Raw genomic sequence first — 21847 nt, 5'->3', positions numbered from 1 at the left:
CAATTGCTAACGTAAACATGACTCAAAGCGTCTAGCTTACGCAAGCCGCCCCCGCGAGCTTTTAAACTTTAAGGAAAGAAGCTTTAGCATAAACACAGCTGATTCGCAGCATAAGATCACCGCGAGCTTTTGAGCTTTAAGAGAATAAGCTTTATCATAACCATAGCTGACTTGCAGCATAAGTTCACAATTGTACTTTAGTTCTAATCTTGGATTCAAATAAATCGGAAGCCTTCAGCCTCCCACTTAAAAAAATATTTTTTCCAATTAGTAGCCACTAATCGGTTAATTTGTATGCCTTCTGCGTCAATCTTGTGTCCCAGAAACCCAACCGAAGATGCGGCGAATACACATTTTGATTGGTGCAATTTAATCCCAGGCTCTGTAATTTTTCTAATGTTGCTTCTAAGGTTCTTAGCAACTCATCAACATCTTTTGCAAATATTAGAATATCGTCAAAGAAGTTACGTACGTTAGGAATATTTTTCAATGTGGCCTCCATTGTTCTCTGCCAAATTGTGTGTTGCCGTATTTAATGTCAGTACGTGTGCGAATTCGTCATCAATGCACAAATGTGAATATGCATCAGTCAAATCCAAGTGTGCGAACAATGTGCATACTTTCATTTGGTTGAATATATCCTCTGTCCTCGGAATCGGATGCTCATCAATGATCATTTGAGCATTTACAGTCGGTTTGTAATTGCCTGTGATTCATATACCTCCCGTTTTCTTCGTTACCACATGTGTTGTGGATGCCCATTCTGAGTAATCAACTCGTTTGTAGAAGCCTGCAGCAATTTTTGCGTCGATCTCCTTGGGATAAGCAACACACAGAGCGAATGGTACATCTCTTGCGCGAGCAAAAATTGGTTTCGCGTCCGACTTTAGGTGCACCTGAATAGCTGGTCCTTTGAAGGCTCCTGCTGCAGAGTCAAATATCGAATCAAATTTTGTTAGAATTTGCTCTAGTTGTGCCCTCTTACTCGTAGTCAGTCCCGCCGCTTGTACTGCTATTGTATTCACCGCGCTTCCTTTTGTCGAGTCACTTTTCTTTAATCGTATTAAAGGTTTAATATTCCGAAGGGTCTTTTCAGTTATTATGCTGCACGGGGCACCTGTGTCCAGTTCTATTGGTATTTTTATTCCATCAATCTTCATTGTTATGATTGTTGGTTGGTATTAGATTGTTCTATAAATTATATTTCTTCCGGGGCGTCTGGATCGGTTGACTCGGAGATCTGTTTCGTATTGGCTTTATTGCAATATGCAGCCTCGTATGCGTCTGCAAAGGTTGTTGGCTGTTTTGCGATTACCTCATCGCAAGTGCTGCGATTTTGCATGCCAAAAAGCATTTGTTCTGTTGGCATTCTGTCTAAAAACGAGATGTACTTGCAAAATGATACTGCCTGTTTTAAGCGTAGAACAAGCGCTGCTAGTGACTCCTCTGGTTCCTGGCGTAGTTGGCGGAATTCGAAAGTCTCTGCGTAAATGTTTCGATTGCCATCAAAGTGATTAATTAGCACTTCCTTAATCTCGCAGAATTGTAGTGTCTCTGGTTGCCTCGGACTTATCAGGATAAGTAGCGCTTAATTCAGTTCAGCTCCCATAAGCACCCTTGCATAATGGCGGTGGTCAGCATCAGGAATTTTACTGAGTTGCAATGCCCATTCGAATCGTTGGAAGTAGTCTTGCACTGTAGAGTGTTCTCCGTCCTTGAAGTTTGGCATTGCAAACGGCGGTACTTTCGTAGAGATTGCTGCCCCACTTGCATTTTGACCCGCTTGATGCACTGCTGACTGAATGGCTCTAGTCAGTGAACTGATTACGTCTCGTAGTTGGTCGTTAATAATGCTTATTTTGACCACTTCTGACACCACTTTTGTGTTCTTAGTTCATCTTTATTTAACTTAGGTAATTTGCAATAGTTGTGTGTTAAGCTATTTCATCATAAAGAGATGATAGAGATCACAATTCAATCGGGCGAAAACTTACATGCCAAGAAGTTATATATATATATCGATAGTAGCTTAAATTAAAGTCAAACATAACAAGAAGAAATGAGCATGTTTCTATTGACCTTAGACAGTTTCCAGTTATACCTTCAGTAGGCATAACTATTTACAAAAGTCAGGCAGCAATGTGTATCAAAGTTCTGGTATGCAGCCTGCTGCAATACTTCCGGGTTGTTTATTACAGGATTTTATTTCTAATAAACTTTCCAAATTTGATGAAAATATCTAAAATGAGATAGAGAAATTGCGGAGTGCGATTGCATCTTGATTGCGAAGTGATACCCAATGCCTAAGAGGTGAATCGTCATTTATATAAAATATGCAATTTCAAAAAAACTTTATTTCTAATTGCTTAAATGGTTGGAAAATATCTGGGTCAGTCATTTTTGAGTATGCCATATTTCGTTCTAAGTCTGCATTTCTGTATAAGAGACCGTTATATCTGCATAGTATGTTCAAAATGGAATTTGGGGATCTATTTCAGGGAAAGTTGCATTATTTTAGGTGAATTTTTTATGCTTGAGCAAAATCGATCGATGTAAAGGCCTTTATGATGAATTGCTCAGGAAGAAATTTAGTTGTCTAATAGATTTAAAACCGGCCCCTACCAATTGTGACTCGCACATTGTCTCGTGTATACAGGAGGACACCCGAGACAGTGTATAGTTACCACAGTGGTGTCTCTCTAAGTGTTCAAGATAGGTTAAATTAAGTTTCAATATATAGGTCTATTTAATTAAAGTCTGCTTAATTTAAATTATGGAATTATTTTATGAAGATTAGTCGGGAACACCCGACTAGAGCCTCTTACTTTTTTAATATTATCCTTCAAAAACAGCTCGCGCTACGTGTAACAGCTCTACTCGACAGTTATTCCAACAATTCATTTTTATACCCTTGCAGAGGGTATTATAATTTTGTCGTGAAATGTGTAACGCATAGAAGGAGACATCTCCGACCCCATAAAGTATATATATTCTTGATCAGTATCAACAGCCGAGTTGATATAGCCATGTCCGTCTGTCTGTTTCTATGCGAACTAGTCTCTCAGTTTTAAAGCTATCTTTATGAAACTTTGCAGAATTCCCTCGCAGTTCATATGTCAAAACCAGCTGGATCGGACCACTATATCATATAGCTGCCATAGGAACGATCGGTCGAAAAGTAGGTTCTTGTATGAAAAACATTTTTGTTTATAAAGTTATCGTGACTAAACTTGGTATTTATTAGTTTTACTACGCTCCCCATATATATGCAAAATCCTATTAGGATCGGACAACTATATCACATAGCTGCCATAGAAACGATCGGTCGAAAATTAAGTTTTTGTATGGAAAATTTTTAATTTTTTTCAAGATATCTTGACCAAACTCGGTATTTATTAGTTTTACTAAGCTCCCCATAAATATGCAAAATTCTTTTAAGATCGGGCAACTATATCATATAGCTGCCATAGGAACGATCGGTCGAAAATTAAGTTTTTGTATGGTAAATTTTATGTTTTTCAAGATATCTTGACCGAACTCGGTATTTATTAGTTTTACTACGCTCCACATATATATGCAAAATCCTATTAAGATCGGATAACTATATCATATAGCTGCCATAGGAAAGATCAATCGAAAATTAAGTTTTTGTATGGAAAATTTGTATGTGTTTCAAGATATCTTGACCAAACTCGGTATTTATTAGTTTTACTACGTTCCCCATATATATGCAAAATCCTATTAAGATCGGACAACTATATCATATAGCTGCCATAGGAACGATCGGTCGAAAGTTATGCTGTTGTATGGAATTTTTTTTGTTTTCCAAGATATCTTGACCAAACTCGGCATTTATTAGTTTTACTATGCTCCCTCCACTTATTCAAAATCTTATTCACATCGGGCTACTATATCACTATATAGCTGCCATAGGAACGATCGGTCGAAAATTAAGTTGTTGTATGGAAACCTGTTTTGTTTTTCAAGATATCTTAACCATACTCGGAATTAACTATTTTCCCTGTGCTTCTTAGATACGGGCAAAGCACTATGAGCATTTTGAAAAGGTTGGGTCTGCAAGGGTATCAAATCTTCGGTGTGCCGAAGATAGCACATCTTTCTCGTTGATGATAGAATAAGTTAGAGGCTTTTGTTGGAAGTTCCCCACTAGAGGATACCCTGAACCCTATTCTACCTTCACCTAATTCAGCTTGTGCTACGAGTTCGTTTGCTTTAGCAGTGAAAAAAAAATTAAAAACAAATTGGTCCCTCAATAGGACTCGAACCCGTAATACACCTCACAAATTACAATCGCCTCTACTCGACAACTACACAAACGTTCTGCCTACGAACCAATCTCTTTCCGTGTTGTTGTCCGCTAGATTAGGATTCCGTTTGGCTCGTAGCTTTTAATGTTTCGTTTCTTGCCTTTTCTTGAGTGTCGTTGTTACTTTGTGTTCTATGTTTCTCTTGCTCTCAAGAAACGCTTTTGAGTCATCTGTGGTCATCAGTTGATCTATGTTTGTTTTTGCTATTTCCATATGTTTGGTTTGCTTTTGTAATAAGTGGTGTTTGTGTTTTATAAATAAGTTCAATACCTTGGTATGGGAAAAAGTGTGTGTCTAGCTAATAGTCTGTTTAGGACAGGGTGGATTTCGTTGTCAGCAGATAGTATAGACAATTGCAGTACTTCTTGCATTTTAACAAAAATATTGATGTAAATTTAAGTTTAACTAATTTTAACAATGTTACCTGGAATTTGTTAATTGTTTTTCTGGAGTCTTTATACTTAGTTCCTATTGTTGCATTACTTGTTTTCACTGTCATGCTTACGGCGTGCCCTCCGTTGGTATTTAATAAGTTTTATTAAAGCCGGCTCGAGGTCTGGGGTTTATTAAAAACAAAAATGAAACACAATTTTGTTTTAATTATTATTTTGCGATGTATTTCGGAAGCACATCGCCAACCGTTTTCAAGCCACTGACATAAAAAAAAACATTTCTCATTAAAAAAAAATAAATTAAACAATTTATAAAACATCTAACGTACAATATGTAACACGTCTGTGCTTTTTGACGTGGAGATTGAAACGATTTGTCGTTTCAATAAGTGTCTATACAAGTGAGTTCTGTCTCTTTTATAGTTTAGTAGTTTTTTTGTTTTTTTTGAAATAGAAGTACATAACATTCTGAAGTGAAAACTGAAATCTTTTCACAAACACACTAAATTTACAACGGAACTAAAAAGACGGAAAATGCCAATTTTAGACTCTATAGTATAACTTGACAATTCACTAAAAATTAAGTGGTATAAGAAACTTATAGCCTGTGGAAGAATACTCATCTTTAACTCAAACCACCTAAGAAGTATGATAATAAATATAGCACTAAGCTGTATGTCAACGTATCAAACACAATATACCACAAAGAAAGGACAAGAAATTTAAACTCTTCAACTCATTATCAAAAATGACTCTCCACAGAATGTAATTAAAAATGTATTAACAAGACAACAAATCAGAATACAAAAGCCTGCAGAACCTACCAAATTTTAAAAATCTCTAGCATATGTACCACGATACCAATACTTTGGTGTAAGTGTCCTGAAGACGGTTACCAATGTGCAGCCGAAATATATCGGAATATAAAAATTAAAACAAAATTGTGTTTAATTTTAGTTTTTAATAAGCCCCGGACCTCGAGACAGCTTAACTAAAATTTAATAAATAAATAAAATAAACAAAAAATTAATAAATAAATAAATAATTAAAGCATGGTCAGCTTAGATTGTGTAGGTTATATTAGAATAAAAGCGCTATTGCGCTGGTCTACATTGTCCGAGTAAAGTTCCAGCATACTCAAAATCTTTCTGCTCAATTATGGAAATCCGATAATCTTACAATGTTAGCGCTTTCCAGCTGTACCCGCCAGAGGAGCTAATGTAAAAATCCATAGATAGCTAACCAGCACCATTGCGACATATTTCTAACCTTCTTGAATCTTTTATATTAAACTAGCGGAAATTTACCTTTTCCGTGGAACATATTGTGTTAAAAAATATAAAATGGAAAATTGTGGAAAATTGAAATCTATCCATCTTGATATCTACTTCAATTTATAATTATGTTTTAAATGCATCGAATAAAGAACCAAGTGTTGGAATGAACGGTTTCCGCCCATGTTAGTCTTGCGGTGACAATCTTGAAGCTGAAGACTAAACTAGCATTTGCCACCCAAAAACGTATTATATAAATTCTCACAAAGATCTTTGAAAATGATTTCGACGCCGATCATTTGCTAAGCAAAAAGCTTACAACCGTATTTCGCTAACTTCCCACTCTTGTGGGTGGAATTTCCTGAATCGTGGACACACGTATTCATTAAGTTCTTATATAGAGGTTTGAAAATAAGTTTGAAGCAAATCGGAAAAAACTTATAACTCAGCCCAAAATATCTTTAAATCGCATTATCCACCGAGGAAGCTTGGATTCTATAAAAAGGGCGAAATACGCCTCAAATGATTAAATTCATTGTTTATTGTTCAGATTCAATTGAGGGGGGTTTGACACTTGACAAAAAAATGCATTCGTCCTTGGTGAAGGTGGGGGTCCAAGATTTGGCGGGTGACGTTTGGTGTTAAAATTTATTACCAAATATCTACACGAAAAATCATTTAAGACGTGTTTCACACTTTTTGCAGACTCCAAGCTTCTTTTGTAAAAATGCGTATACTTAATATTTTAATATCTTAAATTTTAAGCACAAAATGTTCCACGGGCACGGACGTGCAATACCCACTAGTATATTTATATAAGTGCTTAATCATTAAAAAAAAAAATAAAGTCACAACATTCGAATAATTTTAATTTTCAACTTTATTAAGTAACAAATACGTACTTTAAACTAATATTTTACCTTATATATTTTAATGTTAACTTTCTATTTCACATTTTGTATTTTAATCTACAGTATACAACCCATGCATACATTGCGCATGTATTATAGAATTATATATACTGTAGTATAAATTAGGTCTTGGTTACAGTTTGCTGTAAGGATTTGAAAAAAATCTTTTATCTAACTAACAGTGCTATGATTAGATGCTGTATATATTAGTACTTATTATTTTTATTTTAGTTTGGGGAAATAGGTACGAACATAACTCCATATGTACCAATGAATAGTTATAATATATACTGACTAATAATTATATATTCTGTGCCTAAAGGGATTCACAAAAGTTTTAATTGCCTGACATATGTGTGCATGTACTTATAAAATATAAATGGTTAAAAATTGTAAAATGAAGTTGTGAACATGTATACAACAGCCATAAGGGGACATATACATATACACATATGCACAAAATTCAATGACTTATGCAAGCCCTAAAATTATAAATGTGTATTTATAACTATTGAACTACATACAATTGTTACACAATGCACATAAAAGTTACTCAAAATGTATTTTACAAAGTATTGGGCCAAAATATAATATCCCTTACTGGACCTTACATGTGCAGCGCACAAGGTGCGGTTTCTTTGTATTTATTAGAGCCCTGCAGAAATACATTATACATGCAGATGAATGCCAGCAGCGGCTTCAAAAATACTCAACGAAGTTATTCATTTGATACCAAACATGTTTGTCCAAACAAGTAAAACTAATCGCGAAGCTTTAACCATGCTCGTTAGCCTCGTATAATAAACAAGATTAACAAAATGAGATTATGTTAATAGCAAATCATCTAAAAAATGACCATTCTTTCGAAATATCATGCCAATTGCAAGTATAGTCATTGCTTCCAAATTTAAAGCAGTAATTGTCTTCATTGGTCTCCCCTTAGTTATTGCTTGTCTTGTCTGTACTGTTTATTAAAGTTTAATCATGTGTACGGTTCTAGCAAGGATCATGAATCTTAGTAATATTCGGTCAAGTAAGTTAACACGAAAAAACACAATGTCTCGATTGCTATTTCTTATGGATTTACGCTGGGCCCTAGGTATGCTATATAAATATTTATATTGACCTTATTGCACCCAAAAATTATTTATGAATGCACATCCCACAGTGTATGAAAATCTTCATCTTTCTAGTCATCAATCCCACCATCTGAAATTATTATAATCTATATCTTCTACAGTTAATAAACAAGAGTTAAAAAATTTAGAATAATGACGACTGATGCTAAAGATCGTTTCAAAAGGTGTGTGAAAAATCATATATCTTAATAGTTTGGCGCGTTTGGACTGAAAACGGACTACTACATATAAGTACAAGCAAAATAATGATGGTTCTAAAGTGGATGCAGTGGATTAATTTATATACGAGCTAGAACAAATTAGAATAAGTAAAAAGACTAAATAGTTAATAATATTAAAAAAGAAGACTTATTTTTGCTGTCCCATTTGGCATGGACGATGTCGTTAATGGTGGCGCGTGCATTAGTACTGAAAATAACTTTGTCGTCAATTTCCTTTAAACTTAAATCAAAGGGAGGTACTTGCAATGTTGAAAGAGTTGAAACTAGTTCTAAACAATATTTTTTATCTATTTTTTGGCTTACATTTTGACATTGACTTATTCATCATATTCTCTGTATGAAGCAAACGTTTAAAAACTGTACAATAATGTAAATAAAGTACGATCATATTGAAAAAAAAAAATTAAATAACGATTCTCTGTTTTTCTTTTATGGCTTGATGCGATATTTTAGCTATTACGGAATGAAAGAAAAAAATTAAATATATTTAATTTTGCTATTAAGATGATGAAACTTTTGCAAAAAACTTAATAAACCATGTAAATACGGTCAGGTCAAGATTATGTAGGTTATATTAGCATAAAAACGCTATTGCGCTGGTCTACATCGTCCGGCTGAAGTTCCTGCAAATTCCAAATCTTTCTGTTCGATTATAGGAATCCGATCATCGTACAAAGTTGGCGCTTGTAAAATTATTCCAGCTGTGCCTGCCAGAACAGCTAATGTAAAAATCCATAGAAAGAGTCTATCCAGCACCATTGCGACATATTTCCAATCCTCTTTAACCTTTTAAATAAAATTAATATAAGTTTTACAATAAAAAATATATTTATTATTTAATTACTTACTTTTGTAGAGTCCTCCTGCATTTTGGTATGCTCTGCTATAAATCGTACACAGAAGCAGCTCCGATGAACTCGAGGTGGGCATTTCGAATGAGAAAAGGCGGGGTTGTTTAATATTGGGCTCTTCATTCCTGAATTTCCAGAATCTACATCAGGAACAGCTGTTAAATCGTCTGAACTAGAATGCGTAATTTGTGGCAATGGTCCATGAACTTGACAGCTGCCACCAAAAGGTCCCGTGCTGGTTAAACTATATTTTTTTTTAAATAAAATAAAAAAAGATATTTTTATAATTACGATCAATAAAGGCTTTGGGTAGGAATTTTTCATCGACAATAATTTAGCTTAAGTTTCATCAACATGTTTTAGATTAGTTTATTTTCCAGTTTTTTACCCAAATTGACGAATACGGAAAATTTCCTTATTTAAGATATTGTGAAAGCGTATGTTTTTTAAAATCTGAACTACAATACAACAATTAAATAAAACCAAACTAAAAAAAATTTTCATTTTCTTATTTCTGTTCGAACTTTGATGGAACTTAACTATATTGCGTATTTTATTTAATATAAGCAATTAAAAGTTGCCGATAAGGTAGCGACAGCACAATTGAAAATTGTCGTGTAGCAACCATATGTGCGTCAAATTGGCGCGGTCACTTAGCGTCGATTTTTGGTATGTATAAAAAGAGCGACCGATATTTTAATTATTCACTTATTTTCACAGATTGTCAGTTTCGTTCGTTTGTATGCTAGATTTGTAATAGGTTGGCAGGGTCTAATATAACGGCACTTTTCTGTATCCAAGAAAACGGAGCAAATTCCATACGGCGCCAACTAGCTTTTATATTATTTTTTCAGAAATTTTGAATAAAATAGAGAGTTGATTTTAAGGTTTATTATTATTATTTATTGTTAACAAATTTAAATATATATATACATATATGTTTATTAAACATCGTCTTCATATATATAATATGTCATGCTTTGTGTGGATTGCTGCTGTATACAGGGCTGCTGCGGCTGCATCCACGTCTGCTGCGGCTGTATCCATACCTGCTGCGGCTGAGGCATATGCGGCTGTGGCATCTGCGGCAGCTGAGGTACACGCCACTGCTTTTTTTATTACATTTATTTGCCTTTGTTGCGCCCTTATCAATTTCTGTTGCTGCTCTACTTTATTAGTGAGAGCAGCAATGTCAAGGGCTGCCAATGCTTATAAATTTTTATTTTTAGGCGGATCGGCCATTATAAAGCCCTCACTGTTGTAACTCATTTTGTAGTTACAATTTCAAATATTGCCACCATTTGAAATATGTTGAAATATTGCCACCATAACACCATAACTTAACATAGGGTATAATTACCGTGCATTTGAGGCCATTATCGGATAAATTGATAAATATAGGTTGAAATATTGACGCCATTTTACATTATGAAATATAATATTGCCAGCCAGTTCTTTTGCATTAACATAGGGTATAATGAGAAAAATACAAAAATGCGATTGTCTAAACAACTGTACCGACGATTTAATGAAATAAAAGGCAAAATGATTGATAAATCGTGCTCTATATGCACAACTACCGTGCATTTGAGGCCATTATCGGAGAAATCGATAAATATAGGTTGAAATATTGACGCCATTTTACATTATGAAATATAATATTGCCAGCTAGTTTTTTTTGCATTAACATAGGGTATAATGAGAAAAATACAAAAATGCGATTGTCTAAGTAACTGTACCGACGATTTTAATGAAATAAAAGGCAAAATGATTGATAAATCGTGCTCTATTAAGTATAACCACAGCCACTAACCAAATGACATATAGACTGGACAAACCGTACATTTGGTGGTGACAAGCGTTTTATTTCCGGCTGGTCCAAAGTCGCCTTCGTTTTTGTTCGGGTTCGAGACATGCCCGCATGCTCTCACAGCAAGAGAGTAAGAATACATATGACCTGTGACGTAGAACGGCATCGCTGTCTTTTTACTCGCTCACTCTACAGGAAACTGCTTTGGTTTACTCTCATCCATATGATTTGTGCGATAGAACGGCATCGCTGTTTTTTATCTCGCTCCCACTACAGGAAACTGCTTTGGCTTACTCTCAGTGCTCTTTCAATTAGTCTATGTACCGTTTAAATGTTTGTGTGTGTATGTGTCCGCACAAGCAAAAATGCCCACAAATTTAATTTTTGTCAAAAGCCGGTGGCATTTCTTCCTTTTTGAGGGGACGAGTAATATGAAATAATGAAAGGGTTTGCCAAGTCGATGCGAAATTCTTTTATTTTAGCTCGTTTTTGTTCGAAATGGTACCTAAGCGTTGGCATGTGTGCATTTAAAAGTTTTTGGACTTGCTATTCACACATACTTGCATATTTTGTATATGAATAGAAGCATTTATGCGCATGTGTGCCTGTTCTTGCCTGCCTGTCCGATGAAAATTTGATAATATTTTGGAGTTTCTGAATTTCGAGCTCTACACACACACACACAGAAATAAATATGTGTGAATGGGCAGATCATGGGCACAAAAGAAAATATAATTTTTGGCACGCGCACCCTTCTTTTTATGATATTGGGTTTGAATTGATGAATAAATGTTGACTCCTCATTACCTGCAGATCAAATTCATATATAAAAAAGATAAATATTTTAAGACAATAAAATTATTAATAATACCATAAATATATAAACGCTCCTTTTATGTATTTGGTATATATGAAAATTTTTAAAATGTTATTTTGTGCACAAATTTCCGCTGGTCATAAAATTATTTAAGTGATCAGTCCGGTGCAGGTGCTTGCCGAAAGTTTACCATTTCGACCTAACGGGCTGCTGCAGGGTACGCGCCAGACGCGGACACATACACACACATGTGACGCGGGGTCACAATAGACCCACCGACATTATAAAATAGAAACACATAATAATCATAGGCCAAGAGCAAATAATGGAGTATAACAAAATCTGAATAAAAATTACTTATCATTTAAGAGTACGTGCATTAAATTCAGAGGCCGATTGCAAATGAAATCAAATCACTTGCAACTCTGATTGTTAACGTCGTTAGGAGTAGAAGAGAGCGAATTGTAGAGTATGAAAAAGTAGTATGAAAAAAGGGCGAAAAAGGGTCGTGAGCTGCTGAAGCTGATTAGTAAGATCACTTGGAATTCAGCGAAAGTAAGTATGAGGCGTGCGAGTGCGACGACGGACGACAAGACTTAGGGGAAACGCGAAGGTTAGGAAAAAAAAGAAGTGACACATTGTTTTGTACAAGTTGGCGGCATAGGCCGTATAGCGATTGTGTGTGTTTTGCAGGCTTTTTATTCTGCGGCGGAGTGATCCCAGCAGCACCCATCAAGCTGACCTACCCTAACATAACTGCAGCGGAGTGAGCCCGGCTGTTCCCTTCCCTCTTCCCAAAGTTATAAATCCCTCTGTGGCGGAGTCTTCCCGACAGTTCTCTTGCGCTGTAAGTGAGCGCAGCGTGGAAAGTGTGTAAAGTGCGAAGTGACAACCGCGTCAGCATAAGTGAACGTTGCCTTATGAAAGGTGGAGTTTTTCTTTTAAATGCAACAACAACCAAAAAAAAAGAGAAAACAGAAAAAATAAATTAACAAGCTAAAAGCTAGATTAACAACCTTTTTTGTTTTTTTTTGATGTTCAAAAAAAAAGGGATAAAGTGAGAGTGGCCAATGAGAGTGAACATGGTACCACGGTGAAAGAGTAAATGAGTGCAGCGAAAAGGTACTGTAGAGTGAGGCTAGTACGCAGCGTCACTTTTTAGGGTGGTCAACTAAAGTGCGCAGTGACTTTTGTTTTGCGGCTCGGTACGAAATAAAATCAAATAAAAATAATAAAAATAAAATTAATAAAAATAAAAATATAATTAATTTAAAATAAAAAAATAAAATTAATTAAAAATATAGATAATAAAAATAAAATAAATTAAAAATAAAATTAATTAAAAATAAAGATAAAAAAAATAAAAAATAATAAAATAAAATAAATTAAGAATAAAAATAAAATAAAAATAAAAGGGTAGCTTACGGAGACAGAAATACAACCCAGATAAGGAAACGAAACTCGGACCTCTGTCATAAGTTCAACAAAGATAGAGGTGACGTACGAAAGGATGGATACGATACGAAAGTGTCAGAATCCAGGGGTGGGCGTGCGTTGGGTCTACTGCGGGTTGAGCGACCTAGGGCGGGTCGAAGACTTGCGTCGCCGGCAGCGAGCTTCGTTGCTGGAGGTTCGTACTCGGCCAAAGTATGGGCTCGGCTAGTAGAGTTAGAAGCCAAATACACCCGGACCCCCGAGCAGAAAGCCCAGCCCGAACCCGACACCGTCCAATGGGATCGGCGGTCGAAATCCGAATCGGATTCCGGCCCACGTCTGTGCATTCCTGGCCTGCTCGAAGTCCCGGTGATCCCGAGCCATAAGATCCGTGATGCGGGTGATAGGTTAAAAGAATCGGTGAAATCTCGTGTTGCTGAGGCTGCCCAATCAACACCAACGCGCTTACCATTGGAATTGAGGGGGCACTGCATCGTACCCGAACAAGTCAGGAAGTGGGGTATACGATTCGATGACTGATCCATTGTCCTTCGTGGAGGCCATCGAGGATCGAGCCCTGTCATACGACATCGACCCAGACAGGTTACCCAGGGCGATGAATGAGGTCATGATCGGCGAAGCAGCTCGCTGGTTCATGACGAGCGGGCTAAGGGGCGTGTCATGGGATAAATTCAAGGAGGGATTCCTAGATTTCTTTTTGCCCCCGCGATACTTTGAATTGTTAGAAGACGAAATCCGGGTTCCTCGTCAACGAGATGGCGATGGATTCAAACAGTATGTGGTGGACATAAGGGTATTGATGCACCACGCTGGCTACAGCCCGGAGAGGGAACTAAGTAGGATATACGAAAACGCAGCCCCAGTTTATAAATTGTATGTGTGGAGACACGATTTCTCATCGTTGTACATACAGCTAGCCGTCGAATACGAAGGGATAAAACAGCAGGGTCAACAGTACCCATCTTGTTCGCGTTCTCGACTGGGGAATAGCATGAGCACGTATCTAGGCGACGGGCAAACGCAGACAACGACCGGCATAAACAACCCGTTCAGGGTAGCCTCATCGCCAGTCGGCGGGGTGGCTCTCAGCGGGGCGGTTCCAGGGGCACTACCGGCACCCAGAGAAGAGGCTACCAACAGGATGATTGGTCAGGAATCTGGAGGGACAGCCAGGCGACGCCCGATATGCTTTCGATGTGGGCGAGAGGGGCATTTTAGGAGGGAATGTCCCAACCCTCAGGCGGTCTTTTGTATGCAATGTGGCACCATAGGGGTGAGCAGCCATGAATGCGGTAGACGACCGGCTCAGGGAAACGGGCCTCGGCACCATTCGGACTGGATGCGCCGATGCAGCGATGTCAACGGAGCCCGGAACCAGTAAAGATCTTGCGAGTCGAGGGGGTCGTGTCGTCGCGACGGTCAGAATCCGCGAGGAAGAATTCGCGGCGACAATCGACACCGGTGCTACCTGGTGGACGTGGAGATTATGGAGGTGCAAACTAGGATACGGCTAGCGGACGGATCAGGGCTAGATGTCGCAAGGATTGTGCACGCGAAGATCAGCTTAGCGGGGCGTACGATCGGCGTTTCTCTACTAATAATAGCATCGATGCTAGATTAAGTGATTCTAGGTATAGATTCTCTCCGTACGATAGGCACAACCATACATTGTGGGGACGGTGAGATGACGCTAGGAACGACGGAAAGACTGGGAATCAGGGAAGGGGCGACTGGTTGCCCTGCGGAGCTGATCCCGGCGGCAAGGTTAAGGATAAGGCAGGGGGCAGCAGTCCGTCCCGCGGAGAGAATCCCGGAGGCGCGGTCGAGTAATCAGGGTGTGTCCAGGGTGCCAGTGATGGCGCGGTCGGACGATAAGAGAGTGTCCAGGGCGCCAGTAGAGGCGCGGCCGGACGGCAAGGTGTTCAGGGTGCCGTTAGACGCGCGGTCAGACAACCCGGGGCCGTCTAGAGTTCCGGTAAAGGATTGGAAACAGGAGCGTAAGGAGGACTTGTCAAGGGTTAGGGTGAACGGGCAGGCGACGGCGGAGGTCAGTAGAGGCAGGGATTCGGTGCCTATGCGTGGATCAGCATCTAAAAGCGCGAAGCTGGGAAGGGTGGCTGGGCAAGAGGATCAACCTCACACCTCAGACGGAGTCGTGCTAGCAGGTAAGCTAGTCGCGGGAAAAAACCAGGCCGCGAGAACTAGTCACGAGGCTAGTCGCGGTGAAGGGTGTGAAAAGGAGAGTCCAAGTAGCGAGGACATCTGGCAAGCAGATCTGGAGCCCAGCCTACAGGTGCATCTGCAGGCGGAGTTGGCGCGACTCAAGGGATTGAAGGGCGTGTCCCACATAGCCAGCCATCGTATTGTAATGAAGGACAACGAGCCCATCAAGCAGAGGTACTACCCAAGGAACCCGGCGATGCAGCAAGTCATCGACAAGCAAGTAGAGGAATTGCTCCATCGAGCCGTTTTGAAGCCCGTACAGTGCGCCGATTATGCTGGTGAAAAAGAAGACGGGGGAATGGCGAATGTGCATCGATTATTGGCAGCTAATTTTGCGTCGGTGGTGCAGCCGATGACCACTTTCTTGAAGTAGGGGAAGGCATGGTCGTGGGGCGTAGAGCAACAGTATGCATTGGAGCATCTCAAGGAGCGGCTCACAACCGCGACAATCCTCGCCTGCCCGGATTTCAGTGAGAAATTCGTGCTGCAAACGGACGCGAGCGATCACGGCCTCGGCGCCGGCCTTACACAATCCATCGACGGGGAGGAGCGATTCATTGCATACGCCAGTAGGAAGCTCCTAAAGGCGGAGATCAACTATTCAACCACGGAGAAAGAATGTCTGGCTATAGTTTGGTCTATCCGCAAGTTTAGGTGCTATTTGGAGGGTTATAGGTTTGACGTCATTACAGACCACATGGTCTGCACTCAATTGGCTAAATTCAATAGAGAGTCCATCTGGAAAAATCGCTCGATGGTCCTTAGAATTACAGCAGTTCCAGTTCGACGTGCAGTACCGGCGAGGGAAGTTGAACGAAGTAGCTGACGCACTATCCAGACAGCCACTAGAGACATGTTGTCAGGCCCTGGAATGGGCCATCCCTGCGGATGGACCAAACGCATGCTGGGAAAACTCACTAAGGAGCCAGAGAAGTACCCGGACTACGCTGTCGAGAACGGCCAAATCTACCGTCACCTAGGACACCGAACCGAGTCGTCGGCAATCAGATGCAGAGAGTCTTGCAGGAGTGCCACAATGCCCCGACGGCGGGTCATCAAGGTGTAAGGAAGACGATATCTCGAATAGCGCAGAGGTATTACTGGTCAGGAATGTTCCGGGACGCCGCACGACATGTGAGGTGCTGCGAGGTGTGCCAAAAATTCAAAGTGGTGAGGCCGGCTGGACGAATGCTGACGCGCCAGGTGACTTCGTGGGCCACCTACCACGCTCGAAGTATGGGAACACTTGCAGAGGGCGTTCCGAGAACGGATACTCTGTCGATTCGGAGTCTTCGGAAATTTGTATGCGACAACGGAGTGCAGTTTACAAGTCGGACATTTAAGGCTTTCCTGATGTCGATCGGCGTAGAGATGCAATACACGGCACCGTATTGCCCTCAGGAAAACCCCATTGAGCGAACGAACCGGACGGTGAAGACAATGATCGGTCAGTTCATCGAAGAACATCAGAGCTCGTGGGACGAGATGCTACCCGAAATAGCGTGAACACTAGCGTGGCTGACTCAACCGGATTTTCACCCGCCTTCTTTGTGCAAGGTCGCGAATTTCGTCTCCCCGCTGCCTTATACGACGAGGTTACGCCCGGGTCCGCCACTGTTCAGCAAACGTCAGGGGAAAAGGCCGGTCGGGTGAAGAGAATGGCTACCAAAGATCAACGGGCCGCCGGCGGATTCGCGGCGAAGTTAGCGCCGAAGTTTGACGGTCCCTTCCGGGTCGTAAAATTCGTCTCTCCCAATATCGTGCGCTTGGCGCGTGACGGCGAGCGGAAGAGGCGAGTAGCCAACGTTGCCCAACTAAAGATATCCCACAGACCAGGCCAAGAAGACCCCAGCGAAGATGGAGGGCCGAGAGACGAGCAGCTAAATGAAAAATTGATTAAGAACAATTTGTAATAACCCCTATGTTTAACTATTTATAAGAAAAGTCGTTGTGAGCTGCACCATAAAAACGTATTAGAGTAATGTAGGCCGAAGTCGATTTTAGGGGGAGGTGAACGGAATGGTAGAGGAGTTAAGTAGATGGCTTAGAATATTTCGTATCTCCACAGGTAAAAATGGAACGCGACCTTAGTTTCGAACTTGAGTGGGAACGGAACAGCGACAAGAGTGACGACCCGTGGCAATAGGCTGTCAATTTCGAGTCGGGAGACTCGTCGCCGTCACCATCCCCAAAAGCCGGCGACCCGGAGTGGCGCGACTCGTCGCCGTCACCATTTCCAAAAGCCGACGACCCAGAGTGGCGCGACTAGCCGACGCCACTTATACCCAGGACATGCAACGTGGAGTAGCGGGACTCGCCACCACCATTGGTACCAAGACCACCGTCCATCGCAGGGGTCATCCCGGATTTGAGGCGAGACCCTTCTCCCCAACCTCAGTTGTTCTGGGAGGCGCTGGAAGACGCATTCTAGGGGGTCGAGGGGTGGGAAACCGGCCTCGAGGATGTGTTAGCGTCATCCGAAAGCGACGTGGATGAGTGGCGACCGTTGTTCCCGAAGGACGTTTTCCCACCTTCAGGTTGGACGGTCCGCACCGCGGACGGTAAGCTACCGCCCAATGAACGCGACCGAGTCGTCGCCGAAATGGAGGGTTGGCTTCCCCGGATACGCCGGAACCGATTCTGCGTAAAGGACGGCCACCAGTTCTTTAGAGTGACCATCACCGACGGCCGCAAGGTGACGATCACACGCTGTCAAGAAAGGGGGGGGGGGGGTGTGCGCGGAGTCACAATAGACCCACCAACATTATAAAATAGAAACACATAATAATCATAGGCCAAGAGCAAATAATGGAGTATAACAAAATCTGAATAAAAATTACTTATCATTTAAGAGTACGTGCATTAAATTAGGAGGCTGATTGCAAATGAAATCGAATCACTTGCAACTCTGACTGTTAACGTCGTTAGGAGTAGAAGAGAGCGAATTGTAGAGAGAGAGTATTTTCGCCGCAGTATTTATTTTTTTTGGTTTATTTATGTATTTATTAGTGGTCGACAAAACCAGCGTCTTCCTAATTATTCATTACATTATATAGACAATTATTCAAATTAAATGCTGAAAGCCTAGTTAGAGAACACAAATAGCATCACCGACCGATGGAGGTGGTTTATTTGCCAGTCCGGCCAGCTGTGCCCCTTTTCACAGCTAATATTGGCGTCACTGACAATTAGATTATTAGAGCCTACATCTAAGAACAAGGGTGTAAGTAGGAAAAAGTGTTCTTAAGTAAAATTTAAAATCATCTTAATTTGCTATATTATTTGAGAATATACCATTAATAGGAGAAAAGAAAGTAAGAAGATTTTTAATAAAGTAAAGAGCTGTATGCTAGATATACAGAGTGTTAAGCAGATATGATAAAGAGATAGTATTGGGAAAGTGGAAAGTAAAATTACCGACCCGGTGGGGGAAAATTTACAGCCTGTCCGGCAAGCTATGCTCCTGCTCATAGCTGGGAATGGTCAGTGACTTCCCGAAGGTATCCTGAAAGCAACGATTTTATTAGGGGTAGAGAAAGTTCGGTAGAGAAAACGTGATGCAAACTATTACAATTTTTACATAGCACGCGAAATGGAATGTGCATAGCGTAGTCTGTTGTGCACGTCGATAGGAATAAGGGGCTGTAATTTCTGGTTGGTCTAGCCGGAAGAGAGAATTGAAGACGCCCTAGCAGAAAAGGAGAATCTATATCGCCAACAACCAACTTCTGTAGAAAGACAACACCGAGAATTGTCCTACGGTTGGTTAACGATGGAAGATTAAGAAGAAGCAGCCTGCTGAAAAAAGGGCGAACAAGTCGTGAGCTGCTGAAGCTGATTAGTAAGATCACTTGGAATTCAGCGACAGTAAGTACGAGACGTGCGCGTGCGATGACGGACGACAAGACTTGGGGGAAACGCGAGGTAGCCGCGAGATTAGGAAAAAATAAGAAATGGAGATTAGGAAAAAATAAGAAGTGACGGTACAGCAAGGAAAGTCGAATAAAAATAAAGTGCGAATTATAATACACAAAGTTGGTCGGTGTTCACATTGTTTTGTACAAGCTGGCGGTATAGGCCGTATAGCGATTGTGTGCGGCGGAGTGATCCCAGCAGCACCTATCACGCTGACCTACCCTAACCTAACTGCAGTTCCCGGCGGTTCCCTTCCCTCTTCCCAAAGATATAAGTCCCTCTGTGGCGGAGTCTTCCCGACAGTTCTCTAAACCCGCCCTTTTCACCTTTACGTCTCCGCAAACTACAAATTTCTTGCAGAGTGAACATGGTAAGATTAAATTTTACCACCCCGTCTAAGTTACTTCTTTACACACAAACATTTAAACGGTACCTAGACATAAAGAGAGCATTGAGAGCACTGAGAGTAAGTGCGAGCGAGATAAAAATAAACAGCGATGCCGTTCTATCGCACAAATCATATGGAAGAGAGTAAGCCAACGCAGTTTCCTGTAGTGTAAGCGATCAAAAGATATCATATGTATATCTTACTCGCTCGTTGGACCAGATGCCCACTTTGGATACACGGCATGTCCCATCAATATGCTGTTTGGTTAACGATATGACTGAGTGCTTCTCATATAATTTACTTTACCTTATTAATTTAATTATTTATAGGTCCTTTCCGGTTTTTCATGAATACGTATAATTCAAATTGATTTGTTTCCGCCCAATACTTTATAGGATTGTTCAACACTGTATTCAAGCTTAATGAATGAACTATATGAGGTTGGTAAACAACTAAATTATTTTCTCAAATCTGTACCGTCCATTTGCCTTAAATTAGTGCCAAAAGCTTCTTAAAATATGTTTCTACAAAACGGTATAGCGTGCATTGAAGGCCATTGTCCCTGAGCTAAGAAATTAGGGTTCAAGAACAAGGTTTGCGGTCATTTTGTATGGGGCCGACAACGGGGTGGCTGCACTCTTTACCATATATTTAAGAAACGGTACCGACGATTTTCATAAAATTCACAGTTGGCTAGGTGAAATTATAGGCTTTAATCGAGTATATGCGGTTTTCAAGGTCATTGTCCCTGAATTAAGATATATAGAGAATGGTGGACACCTAATTTTTCAGCCCTTTGGTTTACCCATATTATAAAATAAAATTCAAAAACAAATGAATGTGGACAATAAATAATTTAAATTTTTGTAATTCTGCTCTTAAATTTATTTGGTTTTCGGCTTAAAAACATAAATAAATGCATTTAAAAGTGACCCATTCCTTTTCCGATACAAAGTACCTACAATCGACGCTAAGTCACCGCCGCTAATTTGACGCACATAGCAATCATACTAGTTGACGATGAGTTTACGATAGATTTGAGCTACTATCAACTCTTCGAGATAACAGAATGGGAGCTACTAACCATCGATGACGAGTCATTGTAAATATCAAATTTTTATTTTGGCTATTAGCACTAACCAAAAAACATATAGACTGGACATGCCGTGTACAATAGGTGGTCTCCAAAAATTGGTTTGCATCTGGTCCAACGAGCGAGTAAGATATACATATGACATCTTTTGATCGCTCACACTACAGAAAACTCCTTTGGCTTACTCTCTTCCATATGATTTGTGCGATAGAACGGCATCGCTGTTTTTTATCTCGCTCCCACTACAGGAAACTGCTTTGGCTTACTCTCTTCCATATGATTTGTGCGATAGAACGGCATCGCTGTTTATTTTTATCTCGCTCGCACTTACTCTCAGTGCTCTCAATGCTCTCTTCATGTCTAGCTACCGTTTAAATGTTTTTGTGTGCATGTGGCCGCACAAGCAAAAATGCCCACAAATTCAATTTTTGTCAAAAGTCGGTGGCATTTCTTCCCTTTTGAGGGGACGAGTATTATTGACGATTATATCGTTATTGTTGGAAAGGGTACCTAAGCGTTGGCATGTGTGCATTTAAAAGTTTTTGGACTTGCTATTCACGCATACTAACATATTTTGTATATGAATAGAAGCATTTATGCGCATGTGTGCCTCTTGGTCCCTGCCTGCCTCTCCGATGCAAATTTGACAATATTTTGTGATTTCTGAATTTCGAGCTCTGCGCACACACACACACAGACACAAATGTGTGTGAATGGGCAGATCATGGGCGCAAAAGAAAATATCATTTTTGGCCCGCGGTTGTCGCGCACCCTTCTTTTTATGATTTTGGGGTTGAACCCCTGCAGCAGCCCGTTGGGTGGAAAGGGTAAAATTTTGCCAAGCACCTGTACCTGTATATTTAGGTCAAGTGACTGATCACTTAACTAGTTTTAGGAAAATTGTGTAAAAAATAAAATCTTTAAAATATTCAAATATACCAAATACAAAATAGGAGCAATTATATATTTATAGTATTCATAATTTTATTGTCTTTAAATATTTAGCTTTTTCATATATGAATTGGATCTG

At 40.1% G+C, this 21847-nt stretch overlaps 1 protein-coding gene across 1 annotated transcript in view; it reads right to left on the bottom strand.

Moving 5' to 3' along the window:
• Positions 1–8692: 8692 nt before the first annotated feature.
• Positions 8693–21847, bottom strand: part of LOC135429318 (acetylcholine receptor subunit alpha-like) — an 85501-nt gene continuing 72346 nt past the window's right edge. The window contains exons 5-6 of the mRNA XM_064683585.1: positions 9114–9360; positions 8693–9051 (exon numbers count right to left, since the gene is read on the bottom strand). Coding sequence (XP_064539655.1) covers positions 8854–9051; positions 9114–9360 — 445 coding nt within the window. The 3' untranslated portion in view covers positions 8693–8853. The remainder of the gene's footprint in view (positions 9052–9113; positions 9361–21847) is intronic.

This window comes from Drosophila montana, unplaced genomic scaffold (genome assembly GCF_035044405.1).
Source record: "Drosophila montana isolate Dmon_TW-CO22-7 unplaced genomic scaffold, ASM3504440v1 contig_2632_1, whole genome shotgun sequence".
In the NCBI taxonomy this organism is placed as follows: domain Eukaryota; kingdom Metazoa; phylum Arthropoda; class Insecta; order Diptera; family Drosophilidae; genus Drosophila; species Drosophila montana.
This window is presented reverse-complemented; position numbering and strand designations above follow the sequence as displayed.